The sequence below is a fragment of the Lissotriton helveticus genome, chromosome 6 (genome assembly GCF_964261635.1).
Source record: "Lissotriton helveticus chromosome 6, aLisHel1.1, whole genome shotgun sequence".
NCBI lineage: Eukaryota > Metazoa > Chordata > Amphibia > Caudata > Salamandridae > Lissotriton > Lissotriton helveticus.
In genome coordinates this window covers 602068761-602095201 of record NC_136067.1, presented here as the reverse complement: position 1 = coordinate 602095201, position 26441 = coordinate 602068761, and the positions used below count along the sequence as shown (strand labels likewise).

The 26441-nt window shown below is 46.4% G+C and overlaps 1 protein-coding gene across 1 annotated transcript in view; it reads right to left on the bottom strand.

The window, feature by feature from the left end:
• The window catches only part of LOC144762793 (CD109 antigen-like), a 1211849-nt gene that overhangs the window by 82690 nt on the left and 1102718 nt on the right, over positions 1 to 26441 (bottom strand). Inside the window, exon 31 of the mRNA XM_078648063.1 lies at positions 21911 to 22067. Within this exon, the coding sequence (XP_078504189.1) occupies positions 21911 to 22067 (157 nt within the window). The remainder of the gene's footprint in view (positions 1 to 21910; positions 22068 to 26441) is intronic.

The following is a 26441-nucleotide window of genomic DNA, read 5'->3' as shown; positions in this document are numbered from 1 at the left end:
TGATTAATATGCATATGTATTCCCCATGTTCGATTAAAGACGCAATTATAGTTGGGTCCATCCCTAGTATGCCAGTTCCCAGTTCTCGTGAATACTACGAATATCAGGCCTATGTAAAGTTACGTTGCCACGTTTCTCAGTGTGCACGTTATTCCATTGTAAAGTCCCCGTTTCTAGGCCTCAAAAGGGCCCGGACACCAGATTCAGCTCCTGTCTCCTGAGCCCTCGCTGAGGAGCGATACAGCCCCCACCTGTATCCTCGACCCTTCACTTACTTCCTGCCTCACAGTGCCCGGCCCAGCCTGGCTCTGCCTGCTAGTCTGCCAAAAGTATGTTATGATTCTAGTTATCAGTCCAGCCCTCTTTCTCTGCATTCCTAAACTACTGAATCGCATCAATAGTTTCCGTCATCGTCTAGCCTTTACGTCTCCATGTAAGAGAAATACTGTATTAATGGTCATCTAATATTCTTCATCACGCACTACATGTAGAATAATGCATACACCAGTCTTAGAGTCTGTTAGCCTTTACCCCGATAACTTTTAGTTTATATCAACATGTTCTCTAAACATCAGATACTAGATAGTGTTAGGTCCATGTCGCCCTGACTCTCCAGACTTCAGTCTCTGCTCCTAGCGCAGAAGTCATAGCCCCCAGCTTCTCTTAGTAACACGTCATTGTCAGTTTGCGCGCACCATTAGGTTAGAGGTCCCGGCTCCTTAGGTAGCCCCCTCCATGTTTCCGCCCCATTTATGACATATTCTGTTACGTTTACATCACACGTCTATGTACACACCTCCTGTTACACCCACTTTCACCCTTATCTTTCGCGACTGCTATTGACCACACCCACTGCTCCGCCTATTGTATGTATTGCAATTGCAACTGTTTTAGTATATATGCTTGTGTACTGTTATTAAAGTTAGCGCGCTCATCCCTGATCCAGTCCCGGCAGCTGCCGGGCTCTGCCATCCTATTCCTGTGCAGGTTGTCCTGTTCCTGTCCTTTATGCTGTATTAAACCTGCAAACTCCTACTACCTCGAATCTTGACTCTTATTTATTGAGCTATCTGTTATTACTATGTCCAGTCAAACCTAGATCCGGTATTATTTATTTATATACCACATCTCTCCGAGATGAAACTGCATCCAGATATATAACACAACAACTGAGACACACCTAAAACCTGTCAGCATGATTGGCATTGTAAATTGTTGTTAGCTGTTTATGGTAAATGAGTAACAAAAATGATTTGTTATAACTAATTAATAGTGGAAATGTTTCACTTCTGAAATTGTGAGTCTGTGAATTAAAAAGTATTTAGGTTTGTGGAATGAGGTTTGGTCATCATTTATGTGCTCTTTATGCTAGATATGTATGCCCTTTTTCTCTGCACGTCTCATCCACCTTCAACTGCCTCTCTTTCCTTTTCAGCATCCTCTTTCACTCTTCCCCGAATGCACTTCTTCGCATCTCCCTGACATCGCCACTTCCAAACAAATACTGCATTCACTCTTATTTAGGCACTTAATTTCCTTTTGCCTTGAAAATATTTTGACATCTGTGTACCCTCTTCACACACATTTTTATATAATTTTAATTGCAGCTAGAAGATATGACCATTGTTCTGTGTGCTCTACAGAGGGTCAAACTCACCAGGGCCGGACTGGGAACCAAAACCGGCCCTGGCAAAGTGCTTGGCTGGCCACCCCCTCCCCCTGTGGGTTGTGGGTGCCGCTGAGCTCTTTGCCAGGGCCGGTTTTTGGGCGATTTTGTTACAGGGCCGATTTTGCAGCTATGCTGCAAAAATGGCCCTGTAACAAAACCAGCCCCCAGGGGCCCCAGTCCGGCCCCCCACTCGTGCGGCGCACAAGGGGATTGCCCGGTGCCCGCTATGGCCAGTCTGGCTCTGAAACCCACTGACAAACATTTTGCTTTACCTACGGCCTCAGCACCAGAGCTCTCAATCAATGCCCCTCATAAACGCCTGGCACAACTCAAAGTATGAGCTATACAAGAGTACTAAGATGTTCAAAATAATACAAAAACACAACATGATGAAATAGCTTACGCTCTTGGGGAATGCAAGATTAAGTAACATGTGAAATAAGAAAGGATCTAAATTGCAGGCATGTGATTGCCTTAACATTTTAACATTCAATGTTTGAAAATTGTTAGAACTGGGGGTCTCTAGTTGGAAATGGCTTGCACCTTTGTCCAAATAGGGACCCTTGCTTCTAGTCAGAGTAAGGGGGCTACACTCATAAAATAACCCCTGCTCAACCCCGTGGTAGCTTGGCATGAGCAGGAAGGCTTACCTCAGAGGCAGTGCGTAAAACATTTGTGAACACATACAGTAATACAGTGAAAACACTACAGATGGACACAACAAAGGTTTTATAAAAATAAGTATTCTTTATATTGAGTTAACACAAGACCCAAACGACAGAAATAACTTAGTTCAAAGATGATGGTAAATGCAACACGTTTCTCACAAAGTACCTTAGGATGCATAACGCAAGATAAACAAATGGTTCGCTGGGAGAACAATGCGTCGGTTCCTTGCTTCAGGGGAGGCAATGCATCTGTTCCTCAGTGCTTGCGCAAAGTAGGCGATGCGTCTGTTCCTTACCGGAGAGGAGTTGATGCGACAATCTTGTGGTGTATTCTGGTTGCGATGCGACAAGATGGTGCCTCAATGCGATGATCCGGTGCGATGCAACAAGATGGTGTCTTTCATGCGATGCAATGACGTGAAGGAGATGTGTGCACGCCGGACGGCCGTGCGGCAAACTCTGTCACTTCGGAGCCTAGACAGGCCCTGTGACACCCTTCTCCGGTGATGCAATGGTGACCCTTACAGTGGCAACATGCTTCTCCAGTGATGCAACGACACACAGCTGCGACGGAGACACGCTTCTCCGGTGATGCTTCGGCGACCCTTGTGGTGGCGACACGCTTCTCCCATGATGCGACAGCAACAGCTGCGGATGCGACATGCTTCCTCTCGTTGAGTCAAGTTTCCAGCTCCCAACAACACGCAGGCTTCTGCAGACAGAATTCCCAGCAAGGAAATTCAGGGGGGAGCTGGTGGTGAAGTCTTGTATCCCTGAGACTTCAGCAGGAGGCAAGCATAGTTCAAGCCCTTGGAGATTCTTCTTCAAGATGATGATAGTTCAATAAAAGTTGCTTCTCCTTTCCTTGGCAATAAAGAAACCACCGCAGGCCAACCCCAGAAAGCAACACACTGACACAGGGGTAGTCAAAAACTCCTGCAGATTGTCTGGTTCTTCTCCTTGGCAAAAGGTCTGTCTTGATGTCCATAAGTGATCTAAAGTCTTGGGGTCTGGGCCCCAATATTTATACTACTAAATCCTTTGTCCTCAGAAGGCAGAGTGTGCCTGTAACTAGCCACAACCAGTTATGTGCAGCTTCCTGGCAGGAGGTAGAGACAGCTTTGTTGAGAGCAGACCTGGCCCAGGTAGCTAAAAGGAAATCTCCTCTCCCTACTCTCTATTCTATGAGGGCTCAGGGGAGTGAAAGGAAATCTTCGCCCCCACTCTTTATTCAGCCAAGGTCCTATTCAGCCCATCCCTGACTCATCAGACTACTGGAGCCCAGGTCCGCCTGTCACTCACAAACCACACATGCAATACACAACCTAGTAGAGGCAGGCTGGATGGTTAGGTAAGAAAATACCTACTTTCTAATAGTGGTATTTTCAAACACAGAATGTTAAAACCAATTTCACTACATGATGTATTTTATCATTCAGGCATACTAAATGAGTTTGTCTACCACGTTCCCTGTATAGTTAGGATTATAAGATGTTATAATCAAACTGCCCATTCCTGCCTATGGGGACAGGTAGCCTTGCAATGGTGAAAAACGAAAATGGCTGTCATTCACTATCGGGACATGCCACACACATCAGGGCATGTCCTACCTTTTACTTACAATGCACCCTACTCTTGGGCCTACCTTTGGGGTGGCTAACATGTAGAAAAGGGAAAGTTCAGGGACGGGTAAGTGGGTGCACTTACCAAGTCGACATGGCAGTACTAGACTGCACACAGGCTGTGCAACGGCAGGCCTGAGGCACACTTTACAAGCTGCTTCTTGTGGGTGGCACAATCAGTGCTGCAAGCCCACTAGCAGCATTTGATCTACAGGCCCTGGGCACATATAGTGCACTGTACTAGAGTCTGACAATTAAATCAAATAATCCAATCATGGAGTTACTAATCCATTACAACAATTTACAATAGGGAGCACTTGCACTGTGGCACTGAATAGCAGTGGCACAGTGCCCAAAGCATCTAAACCAGCAAAACATATCACAAACAGAGGAGACAATAGTGAAAAATGGAAGAGAGACTCACGCCAATGGTACCAGGTCTAACAAAAATCCTCCATGTTTATGGCATCATTGTTAAGGCATTGAACATAGAGATAGTTTTATTGCCATACAGCAGATAACTGTCTTTACTATAAGCACATATTTCTCTCTTTGCACTTTATTTGGATATTTAGACATTCCCGAAACTGCCGCCACAATGGTTTCATGAATATATGGATATGTGTGCACGTTCACAGACAGGTCTGTCATGTTTTACATATGTAATCTTTCCTTTTAACTATATGTTACAAGCAACTAATGTTGTTAAAAGGAGGGAAATTTGGCAGACATCTTCAACTAGCTCCCTATATAACTTTAATTAACATCTGGGGTAGAATATAAGGCTTTGGCAATCATTCACATTTTTTAATTTTTTAATTTTCCGGTTTATACCAACCATTGTGCATGCTCATAAAGCATTCTGTGGCTGTCAGATCCTTGTCTCTAAGCTATTTGTGGTTGTCATTTCACTGTAACCCTACCCGGGTATACAGGTTCACTTCTGTGAACCAGCATATTACTAATGGGGTGAGTGTCTAACTCATTGAGCTTGCTTAAAAAAAGCATTTATTTACGTGATGCATAATCTGTCGCAAAGGTCAGCAACCATTTACAAACTTCCCCCTACCACTGTTTAGCGAGGGTTACTTTGCAGCCCAGTAAGTGGGAAAAAAGAGCTGTGGAGAAAGGCATTTTCAATGGTTATGTGCAGATAAGGACATTTGGCCAAAAATGTTAATTTTAACGGGAAATGAGTTATGCCCAGGGACCCTTGCTACCTAGAATCAAACTGGAATTTGGTGTTTGCTGGCAGAAAGGGGTTACGATATGAGGACCTCATTTTAACAGAGATGGGAATGCGGCTCTCAAACAATAGAATAGAAGAAGGGCACTTTCAGGGTCAATTAAATGCACAGATAACAAGCATTCAGCAACTAAAGTGAGTGCCCCCAAGACATATGGATCGACTTCGCAAGGGAACAAAAGCCCTGTTTGTCTTTTGGATACATTTCACGGGAGAACAAATACAGCAGCTCTACTTCTAAAGTGGCCAGAGACATGCAGCCAGGGCTTGGTGTGTCATAGTGGGGGTGGTTAGTAGGGCAAGGGGTGTCAGCACAATATAGCATGATAACACTTGCCATCACTGAGGACAAGGCACCAGATAGCACGTGCTTGTATCCACTCCCACACCTGTGATGAATGGGAAGGGTGGGTTCTATGCCTTTGAATGACAGATGGTCGGAATAACACAGTCTTGTAGACTCCGACGCCCAACCAAAACCATGAAGCTAAAAGCGTCACTGGCCTACAGTGCACTATGTCATAGATGGCAATGGAAATAAAGGGCTTTAGAACGGTGAGCCGTGCGTTGTGCGCCACAGTTCTTAAAGTTGATTTACTGCCTGGCTTTTGTCTCTTGCTTCGAGCGAGGTGGAGCAGGCAGCCTGGGACAGACTGCCCAGGCATGAATATATCAATTTCTTTAGAGACATGATTGTATCTCTAAACAAATCGAAATATTTAATAATTGTGTAGAAAAATGGGTAGAAATTTCAATGGGGTGCAGCCCCAGAGCCCTAATGGAGAAACCGCCCCTGTTCACAGGTATTCCAGAAGGACAAGAGACTGGCCAAGATGCACGCCAAGATCCTATAAAATTAATTTCCAACTTGATTTAAAGCTATGTCCTCCCTGAGAGTCCAACTAAGGTGGAATTTTTCTTGATTATGTGTGCTCGTCGAGTTGTCATCATTCCAGTCAGCAAATGCCAGGTATCCTAGTACATTCCTAGTCAATTTCTGACAATTCTATCAGCAGCTATGAAGCAAAAGGGACTTCGGACCCCAGATAAGTTGCAATTTAATATCATACCAGATATGTCAGCTGAAGGAGCACAGCTTTGCCGAGAATTTAAATCTATATTGGAACATTTTAAGAAACACGGTTATCAATATAGTGGGGACAGTTAAGCAGGCAAATTAACTTTTGCACCAGCTACACAGCGATACGTATGTTGGAACTTGCATGTTTTTGCAAGATTTTGTAAATTTTCTATTAAACTGGCTGCTAATATCTCATTATCCTCGTGTCAGCAGGTGGCGGTGGCTACCACCGGAGGGCAGGCTTCAGTCTATATCAAGGCACACTTTAATATGTGTGGGTGGGGGGTGGGGCGGGCAATTCCTCCCTTGCTGGGAAGGGGAGTCTAGTGGGTCACTGGGTTATCAAAAGTAGGTTGTCAGGGTGCAGAGTGAGCACATATAGTAACAAGAATTTGCATTATTTAAGTTTGAGCTATTGACATTGCTAAATAATGCAACACCAATAGCTCAAACATTTATTAATGCGAGACCTATTGCATTGCAAATGCTTGTTCACCTAAGCTTCGTTTTACAATCAATGGAAGGGAATTCGCTCTTCACTTTAGCAGCTATGCACATAAAATCCCTTATAAAATCCAGATTTTATTTGTAGGATTTGAAAAGTCTTGCCTTGGAGTGTGCCCCTCTCTGCATCCCATTTAAAAATGTTGGCGGCAACTAACATGCAGCCTTAAAAAAATGGCTGTTTTATTATAGCGGTAGCCTTGTCTGAGCTGGGGTGGCAGAGTGGGCTAAAGAACGGTGATGGGTTGAACCCAGATCTGTTGACTGGGAGCGAGTGTTTGATTGGTTCAGATGCTCCGTCCATCACCACCCCCTTTTGTACCACTTTGTTCGCCATAGGTGTGCAGGGTATGCTCAGACGTGTGTCCCTTGCTCACTTTGCCACTGGCTTCAAGCAAGCCTGGCTGAAGACGGCTGTAATGCCAGAAACCGGTCCTAGGAAGCTTGAGTCCGGTCCAGGGAAGGCATGGCTTGGCAGTTCGGGCTGGACTTTTCCCATGAGGCACAGGGACAGACTGATTTGCATATGGCCATGTCTGAACTGGGGTGGCATAGTGGGCTAAAGAACGGTGATGGTTTAAACCCAGATCTGTTGACTGGGTGTGAGTGTTTGATTGGTTCAGATGCTCCGTCCATCACCACCCCCTTTTATACCGCTTTGTTCGCCATAAGTTGGCAGGCAATGCTCAGACGTGAGTCCCTTGCTCACTTTGCCACTGGATTCAAGCAAGCCTGGCTGAAGACGGCTGTAATGCCAGAAACCGGTCCTAGGAAGCTTGAGTCCAGTCCAGGGAAGGCATGGCTTGGCAGTTCGGGCTGGACTGTTCCCATGAGGCACAGGGTCAGATTGATTTGCATATGGCCATGTTTGAACTGGGGTGGCAGAGTGGGCTAAAGAACGGTGATGGTTTAAACCCAGATCTGTTGACTGGGTGTGAGTGTTTGATTGGTTCAGATGCTCCGTGCATCACCACCCCCTTTTGTACCGCTTTGTTCGCCATAAGTTGGCAGGGTATGCTCAGACGTGAGTCCCTTGCTCACTTTGCCACTGGATTCAAGCAAGCCTGGCTGAAGACGGCTGTAATGCCAGAAACCGGTCCTAGAAAGCTTGAGTCCGGTCCAAGGAAGGCATGGCTTGGCATTTCGGGCTGGACTGTTCCCATGAGGCACAGGGTCAAACTGATTTGCATATGGCCATGTCTGAATTGGGGTGGCAGAGTGGGCTAAAGAACGGTGATGGTTTAAACCCAGATCTGTTGACTGGGTGTGAGTGTTTGATTGGTTCAGATGCTCCGTCCATCACCACCTCCTTTCGTTCTGCTTTGTTTTAATATAGCGTCACTCCACTGTGGGCCACCCGGCTGCAGAGAGCTTGGTTTCTTAGCAGAGTTTACAAGCAGAAGATGTACTTGAACCCCCTACAAATGGAATAACACTTTAAGTGTTTTCATCTTGTGCTATGCACTCTGAGGAGACCTGGCACTGTCTCCGCTAAGGCTCTGGGCTCTTCTTACAGAGTAAACTCAAATTGCACTCTTAATCTAAACAGATGTTCTGAATCTATAGTTGCTCATTAAACAAAGTATTACTTTGGGCAGCATCTACGCTGAACCAGATGCATGTTTCAATCCACATTATAAAGACCGAGCCAGATCCATATTATTAAAGTGTTTTTTTTTAATAGGGTCAGTGGCAGTGATCCTCCTGGATCTCAGCGCAGCCTTCGACACAGTCAACCACCGTGTCCTCCTCCATCGGCTCGCGGCAGCAGGGATCACCGGGACGGCACTTAGTTGGACAGAATCCTTCCTCACCGGACGCACGTTCCAGGTATGGGACGGGAACTACCACTCAGCCACCCTCCCCCTCACAAGCGGGGTCCCTCAGGGATCTTCCCTGAGCCCGACGCTTTTTAACGCATATATGGCTCCCCTGGAAGACGTGGTGACACCATTTAACATAAAAATGGTAAGCTACGCTGATGACACTCAACTGGTCGTCTCTCTATCCCAACTAGCCGACCACCCGGAGAAACTGGCGAACTGACTTACCCAAATACACAGCTGGATGAGTGATTCATCACTAAAATTAAATGGGTCTAAGACCGAAGTGATGCTCCTGGGAAAACAATGGGCAACTATCCCCCCAACAGTCTGGCCCGACGTATTCGGAGAAATCCCCTCCCCGAAGCGTGAAATCAAAACCCTTGGAGTATGGCTCGAACCGGAGCTCACCATGAAGACGCAAGCGGCCAAAACTGCTGGCACCTGTTTTGGGCTCATGCGCACCACCCGTAAGATCCTCCCACTACTACCACCTGCCTCTAGGAAACTTCTTATCCAGGGGCTAGTATTGTCCCGTTTTGACTACAGCAATATGGTCTACCTGGGCGCTCCAGAGGCCACCCTGACTAGACTACAGCGGACACAGAACGCTGCGGCCCGTCTGCTCACGAACCTTCCTTCGAGAGTGTCAGCAAAACCAGCCCTCAAGGCCTTGCACTGGCTCCCTGTTCGCCAAAGGGTGGAATTCAAAGCCATGTGTACAACACACAAACTTATCAACGGATCTGGCCCTACTATCCTCAGCAGCCTGGTCACCCCCTACAAAGCATCCATATCCCTCCGTTCAGACAGTGAGCACCTGGCCAACATCCCCAAATTCAAAAGGACCCGCACCGGAGGCCGACGATTCTCGGTGCAAGCGGCCGTGAGATGGAATTCCCTCCCACGCACCCTCAGACTGGAAGCCAGCTACCTGACCTTTCGCAAAAAACTGAAAACGCACCTATTCCCGAAATAATTGTTCCTCCTCCCTCCCTCTCCTTACAGGATAAACAATCTCCTTACAGCGCGGGGATGCCCTTGGGTCACCAGGCGCTATACAAATCGCTAAAATAAAAAAATAAAAAAAATAAAAAATAATACGTGTGCGTTTATTTCCGTCTTCCCCTGAGCCCCGAGTGTCCTATGAGTACATGTTCTCATGATTAGCGATCACAAAGGAAATTCGGTTCATTTCTTGAACCGCTGCCCTCTGTTAATTTGAGAGTAATAATTTGGAGGGAAAGACAAGTGTAATGCAAGAATTTCCAAGAAAGGATGATGGAATAGTACATATCCTAAGGAGTGTGACGAATTCCCAGGTGCCTTGAACACTCAGTAGGAGCTGCTGGCTTTCAGATAGTGCTCAACATTTGTCATCTGACCCTGGGTTTTGAGGCGCTATGTGAGCTGCAAGTTAATAAGGACCGAAGTACTTAATAATTTCCTTTCACACATTTGTTTGTATGCACATGACTACTACTATGTTCAATAAAGCAGCAGGAAAGCGGTCATTTGGGGGTGGGGTGACTGGGGGGCGGGGGCTTCCTACTATTTTACATTAATAACCCTTTAGCAACCCTTAACCCAGTCCTGAGGCGGAAAGCCGGGGCTGGAGGTACTCATTTGTTTTTAAAACTGTTCTTGCACCACGCTCGCTGTTGTGTGGTGTCACTTATTGGAAAATTGTATTTTAATATTCACTACGAAGCCCTAAATCCAGCGCTCACTCGCTCTCACCTTTTAGCGCTTCAGCTGACTCTGATAGCTGCTCGCTGCCCCCAGCTCCTCGCTCACAGCCGCCATCACCTGCGGCGTGCGCGGTGACCACGCCCACTGGAGGCCACGCCCCCACTCCCTGACCTACAAATGTGCTTACAGAGGAAGCGCAGCGGACGAGCGCAGCGGACGAGCGCAGCGGGAGCGCCGTTTGCGCGCCGAAGGCGCGCCTAAGGCAAGCCCGTCTGCGCCCGTCCTCGCCAAGTCCTCGCCTCTTGCCAGACCCCCTGCCCAAAAATCATTTGTATATGACAGCAATATACTATGGTCGCGTAACCGTGGCACTAGATGTAATAATATAGAGGGATGCATTGGTCGAACCGCCCTTCACTGTAAAAATTGTAATCTGGTCATACCTGAACCACGCCCTATCAGCCACAAGGAGAACAAAAGAAAGGAAACGTCACTTACCATCATGCAGCTGAATGTCAGATCTCTGGCCAAACACCATGCGGAGGTAAGAACTCTTCTAATGGACGAGAACCCAGATATAATGTTTCTGTGTGAAACCTGGCTTAAAGACGACCTAACTAGCATCCCCAATCTAGCAATACCGGATGGGTTCTCTATGACTTGCATCAATAGAGATTCAAGAGGAGGTGGCATTGCCGCCATCCATAGATCCTCCTTTACCTGTTCCTTTCAAAAGGAACGTATTGCGGACAGCGAATGCGCTCGCTTCAAAATCTCCACAAGTCCCCATTACACTCTTTCTGGCCTTTTCATTTACAGACCCCCGGGGCCTTCTACGAAATTCACTGAAGAGCTTACTGAGACAGCACACGCTATGATCACTGGCTCGGCCAACTTCACGATCTTAGGAGATCTCAATCTCCACCTAGACGATTTGTCGGATGCTAAAATCAGCAACTTCATTGCAGACCTAGCTGCCCTGCAGCTAATTCAGCTCGTCCGAACCCCCACACATGTCGCGGGCCATTTGCTTGACCCGGTATTTACTAACATACCAGAGGCCAAAGCTAATGACCCCAAACCCATGGCCTGGACGGACCACTCGTTAGTAATCCTCTCAATCCCGAACAACTCCCCTCCCGTAAAAAAATCACCCACCTCGTGCCTAAAACGACCTTGGCACAAACTCCAACAATGTGATTTAGCAGTCAACCTAGGGGAACCTAACTTAGAGGATACAAACGACATTGAAACTTCATATGCGTCCTTCCAGGACTGGATCACCAAGGGACTAGACGCCATTATACCAGCCAAGTGGACAAAAGGGCGAAACAACCCTTCCAATCCCTGGTACGATGAGAACCTCAAAATAATGAGGAAGACTTGTAAAAAAGCGGAACGGCAATGGAGGAAGGAATACAAGCAGGAGGACAAAAATGCATACTTGGCCACTCTCAGAACATACCACAAGGCAATCCGGGTAGCCCGTGCTGCCTTCTACACTACTGAGATAAAAGCTAGCCCCAACCCCACGAAAACTATCTTCCAAATCGTGCAAAAATTGCAAAATGGAGACAAGCCGGCTTCTCACATCACCTCCAAGCAGCAATGTGAAGACCTAGCCATCTTCTTCACGGAAAAAGTGAAGAAAATTTACAACGCTTTCACCCAGGATAGTCCTGAGGACACCAGCCCCCCCAACGCCACCTTTGGAGACTCCAGGCTCACCTGCCTACCCGCTATCTCCGGTGAAGAACTTACCAAACTCTGTAGGAAGGTGAAATCTGGTGCCCCCACAGACCCGATGAGGCCAATTCACTTCCTGGGAGCTTTGGAATTCTTCCTCCCATCTCTGACCTCACTCCTTAATCTCTCATTTTCCACTGCCACGGTACCCACTTGCTGGAAACAGGCCTGGGTTACGCCGATTATAAAAAAAACTTCCCTAGACCCCTCTAAACCGGAGAATTACCGGCCCGTTTCACTGCTCCCATGGGTCGCAAAACTAGCGGAAGCCCACGTGAACAAAATTCTCAGTGATCACATGGCAAAAAACAACATCCTGGACCCCTCCCAACACGGGTTCAGGCCGGGCCATAGCACGGAATCCGCACTCCTCACCTCTACGGAAAATTTACGGGAAATGATGGACACCGGTAAAAGCGCCGCGCTGATACTGCTCGATCTCAGCGCGGCCTTTGATACGGTCTCCCATGCCATCCTACTAAAACGCCTTGAAAACATCGGGATTGTAGATTCGGCGCTTCAATGGTTCCGATCATTTCTAACCAACAGATCATTCAGGGTATCTGCCCCTCCGTTTATCTCCCAACCCCAAGACATAGGACAAGGAGTCCCACAGGGATCTGCCCTCAGCCCCTCCTTGTTTAACCTATATATGCAACCTTTGGCGGAGGTTGCCAAGACATGGGGCCTCACAATGGTGTCGTACGCCGACGACACTCAGTTGGTCATCAGCCTCAATGAGGCCCCATCTCCCGAGGCCACTAGTTTCAGGGATGGACTGACTGCCGTCGCAAAATGGATGACAGCAAACTGCCTCCAACTTAACGGTGGCTAAACCGAGGTGCTGATAATGGGGAAAAACAGTGACAACTGGAATGACCTCTGGTGGCCCCAATCATTGGGCCCAGCACCCCTCCCGAAAACTCTAGCAAAAAATCTAGGAGTGTGGCTGGACTCTACTCTTAGCTTCCAGTCGCACACCAAAAAAGTTGCCGCAACTTGCATTGGTTTACTGAGAAGTCTTAACCCCATCTTAGGCTACTTTGACTCCAAAACGCGACAACTTATCGTACAATCTACCATCTTGTCCAGGCTGGACTACGCAAGTGTCCTGCTGTTAGGAGCAAACAAAGCTGAAATAAAGAGATTCCAACGGATCCAGAATTCGGCTGCAAGGGCTATAGTAGGTCTTCCTAGAAGGTGCTCAGCGAGAGCGACCATTCACAGACTTCATTGGCTACCCATCGAAGCCCGCATCCAATTCAAGGCCCTCATATTCGCCTTTAAAATCCTGAAGAACGAAGGTCCAGAGCTCCTCCGTTCACTGTTGACCCCCTATATTCCCAAACGGAATCTCCGGTCCAAGGGGCAACACCTAGCCATGGTACCCCACATAAAGTTCTGCCGCATCGGAGGGCGTTCCTTCAAACTACTGGGGGCCAAGTTATGGAACTCCCTTCCCTTCCACATTCGATGCATCGACAATATATTAGCCTTCCGCAGAGCGACCAAAACCCATCTCTTTCCCTCTTTGTAGGTCTCGTCTCTCGTTTCAGATGGCTGTGTTATGGTTCTAGCGCCGGGACGCCCCGTTGCTGGGGCAGCTGTTTGCGCTTTACAAAACAGATAACATAACATAACATAACATAACTTAGATAATATAAACAACAAGCTTTGGTATTTATTAATTTTGAGTTTCAAGCACAGTAAAGTCCATCATTGAGGTATGATGTCACAATTATATGGAGCAGGTTCGGTAATTAACTATTTAGTAAAGCAGGGGCTACTAAGTCTGTATAGAACATTTCCTCTGTGGGCTGTTTCTACCCTCCCACCCTTTACCACAACACCTAAAGCATCCGGAGAGAGGCATTTGGTGCTCCAAATCTAATTTGATCAAATATTTAACATTCAGTTGTGGGGCAAGAAGTGCGAGTCACTAGACCAACTTTTTTTTCAAATCTGTGCCCCCAACTCTGCCTAGAAAAGGAGCCCTGTTCGATGGCATTGCCTTGTTCTCCCAGGAGACCACATTCGCTCATGTTCAGGCCCAAAACGTGACTTTACTAAAATTCTGATTTGCACTCAGTTTGACACTTGGAAAAGAAATACATATATTTACATCTTTAGTGAACATTACATTTTCACTTTCCCCACTTTGCGATTTTCTCCTGTGCTTCACCCTCATTAAACTACTTTCATTGTGACTCTTGCTAGATTTAACTAAATGACAACGTATTTCTTGGATCATTGAATATGCATTTTCGTGGGTATTTTCCATGAGGCCATTCCAACAAAGAAAGGAGAATCTATCTATCTATCTATCTATCTATCTATCTATCTATCTATCTATCTATCTATCTATCTATCTATCTAGCGGGCAACTAGAGCCAAATTTCGGGGAGGGGGGGGGCTGAAAAATATTTTGGGAGGGGCTAATTCTTCCAACCATAGACAGAGTGGCTGTAAGAAGGGGTGAACACACAACAAAAGCCTAATTTACAAGGAAATGGTCTTTTAAAGTCCTGTTAAGTACTCGGGTGCGGCTGCAATTAGATGTTCGCCAGCCCGCGAAGCTGTCTCCGCCTGGGCTGACACACACGACGGAGGGGGCTGAAGCCCGTGAGCCCAATGGGTGTTGCGCGCCTGCTATCTATCTATCTATCTATCTATCTATCTATCTATCTATCTATCTATCTATCTATCGCGCAGCAGTCAGAGCTGCGGATCCCGGTTCCAGTGTCATCATTGGCGCAGCATGCTGTGATTCTGGGCAAAATCGTCTAATCTCCCCGGGCCCAAGTACAGCGCCTGGATGCCCTCACTGGTGATAAGCCATGCTATATAAATATACAAACTTTAACTATCTATCTAGAAACCCACACACATATATATACTTGATTTCAGAAACCTTATAAAGGAGTTAGTTATTAATGTTTAATTAATTAATCCAGATGACCAACATACTGTGCGACATTTCAGTTGAAGCTTTTTCTCATCTGGTAAGTTGCTCGCCATGCAGGACAAGAACTCAACCAGTCCAGCAGCGGGGGCTGTGCGGTGGACTTTCTCTTGATGAAGTAACAAAGGGTGTTTACATTTTGTAATACACAGAGAGTAGCTCTGATTTAATATCTTAGGAGACACAACTAACTACACGAGATGGGTGTGGCTGCGTTCTCTCTTGCTGTGTTTTGAACTTTGTATAACGCTCCAAAACGCACCTGTTCGTACTTAACAACGCAATGCACCACAGTGAACCGTTTACATTTTACAGGCGTGAGCAGCGTTGGCTAATTGCGTAGTTAAATCTTTACTGCTGAGATTGCCAAACTACAAATAATGTATGTCTACCTGTATTTATCTCTAATGTTACAGCTGGAGACATATAGTTCTTAAGTGAGTACGAAAATGGGCATCTCTGGCTACCCCCTCGTGTAACATTCCGTCCTAATGGGCTGCTATCCTGAATCATGTCACCTTGACAGGGTCAGGGTGAGATGTGAACAGACAGGCCTCCTTCTGCATATCTGATCAAGACAGAGCACAACGGCCATTAACGGGGCTCAAGTTTCACCCAGTTTAAGAAAAAGGGGTGTCCCTGTGTCCCTCAGAACCTGGGTAGTTAATGGTTAAATAAACAATGGTTCTGTCGGGTAGCACAACAGTAATTTGATGATGCTCTTAATGCAATCAAGGAGGAAAACACTCTGGCAATCACAGCTCTATCACCTAGCACTGAATGAATAGGACGTGAGATCAAAAGATTGTACTGTCTGATTGCCGATGACAGATGGGACTTCGCACCATCCCACAGACTTCGCTATCCAGATATTACACTCGTATGGATAATCTGGCCATTGTGCCCAACGGATTCGGGCTGAGGTTTCCGGTCCTACACACAGGATTGTCTTACGACCATAAAAGGAGGGTTGCGCAATAGTTTTCAACAACAATATATGCAGCGGAGGTGGAATTATAATTCAATTTTCCAATGCTACAGAAGGTTAGGATCATCTCTTGCAATGCCAATGGCATTTTACATAAATACAAATACTGACTTATTTTGCACCAGAGGTAGTTTTTCTACAAGTGAGAATGAGTGAGTGAATGTAAGTGAGAGTGAGAGAGTAAAAATGTGGTGCTATTCTTGTGAGTCCACAGTTGTACTATTTTTGGCTTATGGAAACATTCATTGCAAAATGCTGACCCTGGTATAGTGGAGGTAATTATTAGCATGACAGCATATGCAAAACAATGCTGCAAAACTGTAAACACAAATACGGGGGTTTTATAGGATGGCTGACTTCTTTTGCGCCTGATTTTACAAGACACCCAGCTCTAGAGTAGACTTTTGTTTCAAAGAAATATTTCCTTGAATTCTTAACCTTAGCAGTATTGGCTATAAGGGGTGTTACAATTTATCTGGAAAGGAGCATTGACTGGGTTCTTTGGGAAGTGATTTGTGATCCCCAAGGTAGGTGGTTATGGTTAAAGGTTTCTGACAACGGGCTCCCCTTTAATCTTGATAATTACTATGGTCCCATTAGCGATGATGTTGCTACATTGGTACTGATCCATAATATCGGAATGTGGGCTGAGGGCCCTTTGATCTTCGAGGGAGATTTTAACTATATTCTGTACCGGGCATTAGACACATGAAATAAAACGAATTAAAAAAAAGTGATTGAGATCCTGAAATTAGACTTTTAATTGAAGATCCTTGATGTTCACACCATCTGGGTTTTTCACAACACACCAGCCTTTCGTATCGCTTTAAAAGTGCATCCGGCCTCGATCTCTTCTTAGTGTTCCAGGTAATTGAAAGGGCTGGGCAAATGCCTTCTCTGATCACTTAGTGGTTTCTATTGTGGTATAGCTGTGCACCACTAATAGAGAGAAGTCTAACTGTCAGGTAGACAGGTCTATTTTGACTAACCAAGAGTTATTGGGTCAGATGTGATGGTTTATTACAGAGTGTTTTCTTATCAACAGAAATACTGCCTCTCTCTTCTCAGTTTGGGAGGCCTTTAAGGCAACAGCATGAGGGCGTATTAGGGCCTTCAAATAAGGACAAAGATCGTACTGGGTATACAGCTAGACTACAATCAGCGGTAGATGATGCTACAAATGTCAGCAAGGGGGTAGATTGCACGGGTTTTGGGAGGATGGATTAGGCAAGGCAAAGAAAAATCTTGGGAGATTTTTTCCCTCTCGATGAAATAAACAACTCCAACGCCTACCAGAAAGAACTCTAGGAGATGAACCAGCATATTGGCAAGTTTGAGAACCCTAAAACCACTAAAATGATAATAGAGCAGTTGTCGAGCTCTTTCTACAGCACTACAAAAGCATATATCAAAAGCAGTACTCTGTTCCATTGTTTAGTACAGAACAATACTTTGGGTCTTTCCAGTTACCCCAACTACTACACTCTCTGGCTGAAGAAATGTTAGGCAAAATAACGACAACAGAGCTTTATGAAGAACTTAAAAAAATTATAAATGATTAGGCCTGTGGAAATGACGGATTTCCAGACAAATACTAGGTAGTTGCTAAAGAGTTGCTACCCTTCTTGACAGTTTGAATTAATGATATTAAAGAGGACGGGGAGGTCCACTCACCACCCTCAATGAATCTACTTGAAAGATAAAACCCCATAAATGTGGCTTACTTTTGCCCATTTAGCCTCCTTAACGGGGACTATAAGCTTTTGAGGAAAGTATGAGCTACTTAATTGAAAGAACCAGAGTGGGTTAGTTGCCAATCGTCTTATGGTAGCAAACACTCATTTTTTAACACAGGCAATATTTTTATTTCCCTCATATCAAACTAGTGCGTTGATATTGATGCTGATAAGATGTTCCATCTCGTTAATTGGAATTCCCTGTTTTTAAGTTTAAATTAAATTGAGTTCCCCCAATTAATCTTTTGAATTTATATCAAGGAGTGCAGGCCAAGGTTATCGTGAACTCTAGGATGGCCGGCACAGTATCCATCAATTGATGCACATGTCAGGTGTGGCCCCTGTCCCCAATACTATTTATATATTTTATAGAGCCATTGGCAGGGAAGTTACATAGCTGGGGCATCAGTTCACCAGTGGAGGGGAAGTTCATGCTGAAGTTAATTGCAGATGATATTATTCTCTATTTTAAATCAGATAGAGAGAATGTACAGGGGACCCTCAACATGACTGAGGAATTAACAAGTATCAGTGGGTACATGATCTATCAAAATAAATCCAAACTTTTGCTTTATAATGCACGAGTTGTGAACCTTCCAGTGTCTTTGCAGTCACAAGGATGTTTTCAAAATCTCATATGATATCTAGGTATATATACCCTTGTAAGTCTTATTAGGTCTCAATGGATTACTGATATCTAAAATTGCAGGAGGGTCATTATGTTTATATCTAGCAGGATACAAGATTTTGGAATTCCCTGGGTTTCAAGGAGTTGGGTGATTTTTTTAGGGAGCAAGTGCATTACGCGGGAAGAACTCATGTCCAGGGGCAGGGGTCAGTGTAAATGCTTTTTTCTAAGCTTTTGACATATAGCCCATTTTTTGGAAGTTAATTAAAAAGATACAAGGCAAGGAGCTCACCCTGTTTTCCATATGCTTGTAAAAGGCAAGTTGACAGGTGTGGGCTATTGTTATAGGCTGCTAGAAAATCATTCAGTTAAAGACCAAAGCAATTGTTCTCTCTGCACATTTCTTGAAAATCGCAATGCAGATTAAGTGATAATGATTAGTAGGCCATTTCAGAGATAAGACAAGTCTTTGAGATCAGCAAATTTCAAGAGAATGTTCTTTTTTTCTCATTGGATGATGTACTATACCCAGCAACCCTCCATAAAATGTATCCGACTGTTTCTGATCAGTGCTTTTGTTGCCAACATAAAGGTGTAGGGGATATGCTTCATGCATTTTATACATGTTTGAGATTATCTCAGTTCTGGGAAGAGTTATTTGCAGTTACAAGCCAGGCTCTACATACTAGGATAGCTGCAGAAGCAAGCTTAGTATTGTTTGGGGTCTCCAAGCAAAGATCGCAATTTAATAAGGGGTTGGCAGTTTTTATCTCAATCTCAGTAATGATTGCTCATTCCCTCATTGTGCAAAACTGGAGAACTAGTTTGGTTCCAAATATTCACCCTTGGAAGGAGAAAATGGTACGGACCAAGATGTTTGAAGAAGCATATACAAAGCGCATGGGAGGAGTTGTCGCCATATGGCACCATTTACAGGTTAACGAAAGTCAACCCAGGGCATAATTATTTAACAGAATATCTTATTTTACTACTTCATGAAGTACAGCCTAATCCATGCATTTTCCAGGCTTGATTTCATAAGGGGGTGTCCCAAAATCCTGTGCTTGTCTCTCCTCTGGGTCTTCCTCTGACAATGGGCCCAATTCCTTTGTGGTTTGGAAATAACTCAGACCGAATCTGTTTGGGAATGACTTCTGACCGACTCGGATTGGGAGAGTCGGACCAACCGAGTCCGATGAATCCGGATGATTCCAGATACGATTCGGTCGGACTCTCAGTGACTTCAATGGGAGCCTATGTTCTGACCAAATGCATAGGCTCCCATTGAAGAAAAGGTTGGCTGGGGAAAATTAAGCACCCTGTGGTGCCTGCCACACTGTGCATGGCTGGTAGGGGGACCCAAGGGTACCACAACCACCAACACCACCAAGCCAATACCACCACCAAAACCAATACCACTGCCAATACCACCACCAATACCACCATCACCAATACCACCACCACCACCAATACCACCAATACCTCCAGCACCAAATACTACCAATACCACCAGCCATAACATCACCAATACCACCACCAGTACAACCATCACCATTGATACCACCACCAATGCCATCCCTAATACCACCCCCAATACCACCACCACCAATACCACCACCACTATCACCACCAATACCAATACCAATACCACCACCAATACCACCACCACCAATAATACCACCACCACCAATAATACCACCAGCAATGCCATCACCAATACCACCACTAATAGAGCCATCACCACCAATACCACCACCAATACCACCAACACCACTGCCAATACAACCACCACCAATAGCACCACCAAAACCACCACCCCCAATACCACCACCCCCAATACCACCACCACCAATACCACCACCAATACCAATACCACCAGCACCAATACTACCAATACCACCACCAATAACATCACCAATACCACCACCAGTACAACCATCACCACTGACACCAATACCACCCCTAATGCCAACCCTTAATAAAACCACTATCACCACCACCAATACCACCAGCACCAATACCACCAGCACCAATAACACCACCATCACCAATACCACCACCACCACCACCACCAATACCACCACCACCAATACCACCACCACCAATAATACCACTACCACCAATATTACCACCAACCCCAACACCAATACCACCAGCACTAATACCAATACCACCATCACCAATACCAATACCACCACCACCAATACCAATAGCACCACCACCAATACCACCACCAGTAGCAATACCACCACCAATAACAATCCCACCACCACCAATACCACCACCAATTCCACCACCAATTCCACCAATACCACCACCAATACCATTAATACCAATATTAACACCAATACAACCACCACCAATACCTGTACCACCACCAATAATACCAATACCACCAGCACCAATACCAACACCGATACTACCACCAATACCATCACCAATACCACCACCAATTCAGCCACCACCACCAATACCACCACCAATATCACCACCAACCAAAACCACCACCAATACCGATACCACCAGCACCAATACCACCACTAATACCATCACCAATACCACCACCAATACAGCCATCACCACCAATATCACCACCACCAATACCACCACCAATACCACCACTGTCACTATTACCACCAGCACCAATACCACCACCACCAAAACTACCACCACCACTAATACCACCACTACCAATACCACCACCAATAAAACTACCACCACCAATAATACCAACACCACCAATACCAATGCCATCGCCACCAATACCACCACCACCACAAAACCACCAATACCACCACCACCAATACCAATTCCACCACCACCAATACCAATACCACCACCAGTACCAATACCATCACCAATTCCAATAACAATACCACCACCAATACCCCACCACCAATACCACCACCACCAATACCACCACCACCACCAATACCACCACTTCCCTAGGTTGCTAGCCACCATTGAAGATATGTTCCTGGATGCTTGGCCTGTGGCATAGGCAGAAATACAGATATGAGATGCAAGGTACAGCAGCACAGGCAAAGAGGCCGTTGGACACTTTAAATATGAAATGTGTTTGCTCGCAGAATGGAAGAAAAGTGACCAGGGGCTTTGCATGTGAAATATTTGCGCCAGTAGCATGGTAGAAAAGCTGCCAGGGACTTCACATAATATCTATTTCTTGGCTAGCAGCACTTGCATAGAAGAAACTGGGAGCTTTAAATATGATCGGTTCAACTGGGTTGTATAAGCAGAGAAGGCGCTGGGCAAATTAAATATGAAAGGTGTGGCACCTGAACTGACATCAAGACCTCAAAAAGACCAAACTTGTATTTCACTGCTCTGATATAAGAGTACTGGATAGCAATGAATAACTAGGTTTTGAAACCAATTGCTTCTAGCAATCAAATCATTCCATTGAAAATATGCACTGATCCAGTACACACAATTTTTAATAGCATTTTCCTGTCAATTGAATAATTTGAAACTATTTGTATAACAACTCTCCATTAAATAGAATGCTTAGTAAAAATCATACTCACAGTATCGAAATAAAGATTTACTTGTCCACCTTGTTGCTCGACCTTTCTAACCAAATTATTCTGAATGATCTTCGATGGATCCAAGGAGAACCCACTCAGGTATTGCACTTCCATCAATGCCATGCCACTCTGGTTTCCGTAGATTGAAGGTATATAACTGTGGAAAAATACTTGTTAAAATATAGTCTCTAGTTCACGTACACATTGATACAGTACAACTAGTCGACACCAGACTAGTGGCAGCATGATGAATATAAATTAGTCTGATACAAATTTCCCTTCTGAGAACAGTACATTTACAGTTATGTTGTTTGTGTCAATCTTCTGAAATGTGTCATGGACCAGTTTTTGCTAATTTTGAGATGCCTATATGGGGCAGCACTGGAATTGCAATTGTCTCATTGATAGTCATGATTATTTGGACCGATGAAGCAGAATTGTTCATTGTAACTGTTTACATTTTTTGCTAGTATCAACAGATTGTGTTCTGCATGAAGTGGGTCAGCCTTGGACAACAAAGCACAACATTCTCCGCATGCATGAATATAACATATGTTCTAGTGTTTCCAATAAATGTCAGATCACTCACACATTTGCCAACAAATACAAAAAATAGGACCGTGAATTTCCTTTGTTCAATTTAGTTCACTGTATGCAAAGGCGTGTGTTTTAACCAGGAAAATATGTGCTAACTATATGCAAGTATTCAAGAAACTGTTAAACCCGAAATCAACCATGGTGCTAAATGCCAACATTAATATGACCTTCTTGAAAACCTGACATATTTGAGAATGAAGGGTTGCATATCCTCTACAATTTAGTTTCAGGTATGCAATCCACCACCATTCAATACTAGAGGTCTGATATAGACATATTTAAGAAAGAAGAGTTGCATATCCCCTGCAATTGAGAGTCTTCTGTATGCATCTAGTTATCGTACAACACTAGGTGGCTAACGTCAGCTTTAAGGAGGTGTCTTTTCTTCTTATGTGGGTCACTGCATTTGTGGAAGACTAATGTGTGCCTCACCTCACAATCCATCAGAAAATAATACATTAAATGTTATAGGAAGTGATCGGTTTTATGTTTGTACATGTGTCATTCCAGAGCAAGCGACACAAGGCAGCCACTTGTGCCACTACCAAAAGGGTGCACCATATAGTTCCTAGCAGCATCAAGTATGATCTAGACATTAAATGAATGAGAAATAAAATAAGTTTGCCTTAAAAACCCCTACACTGGCACGGAATAATTTAAACTGACTTTAAGAAGAGGCAAAATGTCAGGTGAGGTCTATGTGCTCAATTGGGGGTTGTAGGACAAAATATTAGTGTTGGAAATGGGATCCCCGGCTGACCAGGGCTTTCGCCAAGGTCAGTCAGAGACCACCACACCCAAGTCAGGGCAAGGGAGTTACACGCCAAGATAACCCCTACTCACCCTCTAGGTAACGTGGCGCGAGCAGCAAGGCTAAACTTGGAGGCGATGTAGGCTAAGTATTTGCGCACGCACCCCAGCAACAACTCCCAGGGCCCACCACAAAGGAAACTCCACACAAGGTTATATAAAAATAGCCTTTGTATTACACCAAAACACATTAGATAAAACACACACTTTACAATGTGCCAGCGGCACGGGCAGAATTTACAAGGGATTATTTACAAGACAGGGCCACCTGGACCACTGTCAGGAATCAGAAGTAGCACTTTCAGAAATAATACTTTCAGAAATAAAGCAATACCTTCAGTAATAAAGCAATACTTTCAGTAATAGCACTTTAGCAATACCTTCAGTAATAAAGCCATACTTTCAGTAATAGCATACAACCAGTCATTACTGGTAACAGGGCCTCACTAGCACCACCTGTACTAGGGAGAAAACAACCACCTACACGTCACACTACCTGTAGGGGTGCAAAAGCAACACACATGATGTCGTAACATTCAGAGGTGTAAAAGGACAAAGAGAACACATGATGAATAATCTACCCATTCAGAGGTGTAAGCAAAACACATGATGCCGTAACATTCAGAGGTGTAAAGGCACATGACGCATAATCAATACATTCAGAGGTGCAGAACAAATACCAATTTCCCCAAACTCACCAGTCACCACCTGTGACTGTCCCGGTGTCCCAATGTCAGGGCCTAAACGTGGCAGTTGCCCACAAAGTGCTGGGCAACTGGAGCAGGGAAAGTTAGCGCAAAGTTGGAGCCTCTCAGGCTCTGAACAAACCAACTGGCCCCTTTGAGCCTCGCTGGGCTCTTTGCACAAAAAGAATGTCCCTCTGAGCCTCTCTCAGGCTCTCCAACAGGAATTCCGCCTCACTAGGCAGGGGGGTCCCTCACGGGGGACCCAGGAACACTTAGGGCGCCTGGTGCCCCTCTCAGGATTCAATAAACAAATGTGGGCACGTTGGAGTCCCTCTCGGGGGACTCGGGACAACAGGCAGAGTCCCTCTCGGGGGACTCGGAGCAGTTATGGGGCCCAAGAGCCTCTCGGGCTCAGAACACAGGCGGAGTCCCTCTCGGGGGACTCGGCATTAGGTGAGGCCCCACGGGCCTCTGCACACAACGAGCCTCGCTCTGGAGGGGAGGGGCGGGCACCGGCAAAGTGCCCCGACGCCCCCTCCCTTCCGCACGCACTCACCGGGTCTCTGGTGCTCGGCGGCGCTCTCCTCCCACCGGGGCTCCCTCCTGGTCCTGGGAGCCCCTCGACATCCGGCGACTGCTTCCTGGCTGGCCCGGGGCTCTCCCCAGCTCACGGGATCCCCGGGCGGCCATCACTCCTTCGCGGACTGCGGGGGCGGGACTTCCGGCCGGCCGCGCTCTGATTGGCCGGCCGGCCAAGCACTTCCGGGTCGCACTTGGCAGCGGCCCGGCAACGTTTTCTAAACACTCCGGGCTGCGGCGGTGAAGTCCTGGGCAATGCCGGGTGGGCACCGGCCTTAATTACCATAAAGCGCGGTGGGCACGCGCTCGAACGGCGGCAATGTCCCCGGCAGGGTGGGCACCTGCCAGGGGGCTCAAGACTCGTCACGGAGCGGGGCAAACGCCGGGTGGGCTCCGGTTTCCAAATAACAATAAAGCGAGGTGGGCACTCGCTCGGCAAAAACAGCGGCAACCTCTGGGCCAATGCCGGGTGGGCACCGGCTTCCAAGAATACAGCGCTCCCAAGCGCTCTAACAGCTGATCAAGCGCTCCCAAGCGCTATAGGTAGAAATCCAGCGCTTCCAGGCGCTATAAGAGCAAGACACAGCGCTCCACAGCGCTAGGGCAAAGAACAAGCGCTCCCAGGCGCTTTAGGGCATTCCACAGTCCAGCAAAAGTCCATTAGGAGTCCAGGGGCTGGGCAGGGCCCAGGGAGGCAAGCCTTCCCCCGGGCCCCAGCAGCAGCATGCCCCTGGTCAGATTCAAGTTGGGAACAAGAACATTTTCATGGGGTCACAGCCCCTCTTTTATACACCTTTTCCCTTTGTCTTTAGGTGCAGGGTGGGGGCAGAACCAGTCGCAGCTGGTTCTGGAGCACTCTTGATGGCCCAACCACCCATTCTATTCACTGGCAGGGCTTGGGTCATCAGTCACACCACAGGGGGGCGGAGCCAGCATTGTGTGGGGAAAACCCAGCCCATCCAGGACACAGGTACACTCCTCCCACACATCACTCATGCTAATCTCCCACTCACCACCGGGGCAGACCCACACAGACTTCCTGGAGCCTGGCATCCCAGCCAGCTCCAGCCAATCACACGCCAGCACCCTCACAGCACACGTACAGCCATGTCTAGAAATGGCGCTTCGCTACTAGACACATACATGCTGCATACACCATCTCGCAGCATTCACTCTCACGAGTTCACACATACCAGACTCAAGCCTGTACACCCCACGCATCAGGAACTACCAGGGACACATACATTCCCCATGCATTCCTATGGGCGGGCAGGCCTAGCTCAGCACATGCACTCAGAGTGCGCACGCACTTTCCACTGGGACACAGTGAAAGTGCGCAGTATCCAAAAATCACCATCTCCAGGTCACCATTTCAAGCAAAAAGTCTAGGGGTGAACCTGCCCTAAGGGCCAAAGTCCAACATAACCCCCTTCCAGCCAAAACGCAGGGGAGACCAATCACCACCGTGATAGACTTCCCTGCTTGGGGCGATAGAACACGGACGCAGGCCCGCAACTGCAGGGACACCCTCCTGTTCTACGCCACGGTGAACCCATGGGATTCCTTCTAAACACACTGTCTGGACCAACTGGGCTACCCCACTGGTACTCCCAAGCTGTCCACGGCCAGGACCAGGCCCTAGGCCACCCAGATACCACTGGTCCATGCCCATCCATAGAGTGGGGGGTAGTAACCCCTGGCCTACAATAGCCATTCTCCACTCCCTTTCTCAGTCTAGTTCCAAACTACCACTGATCCTTCAACCTAGGGTCCGCACCCTCAGGCTGACCAGAGGTCACGGGCAGGAATGCCCCACCCTACCTCTATTTCTGAAGCACCCTCCAGAACACAACTCTCCC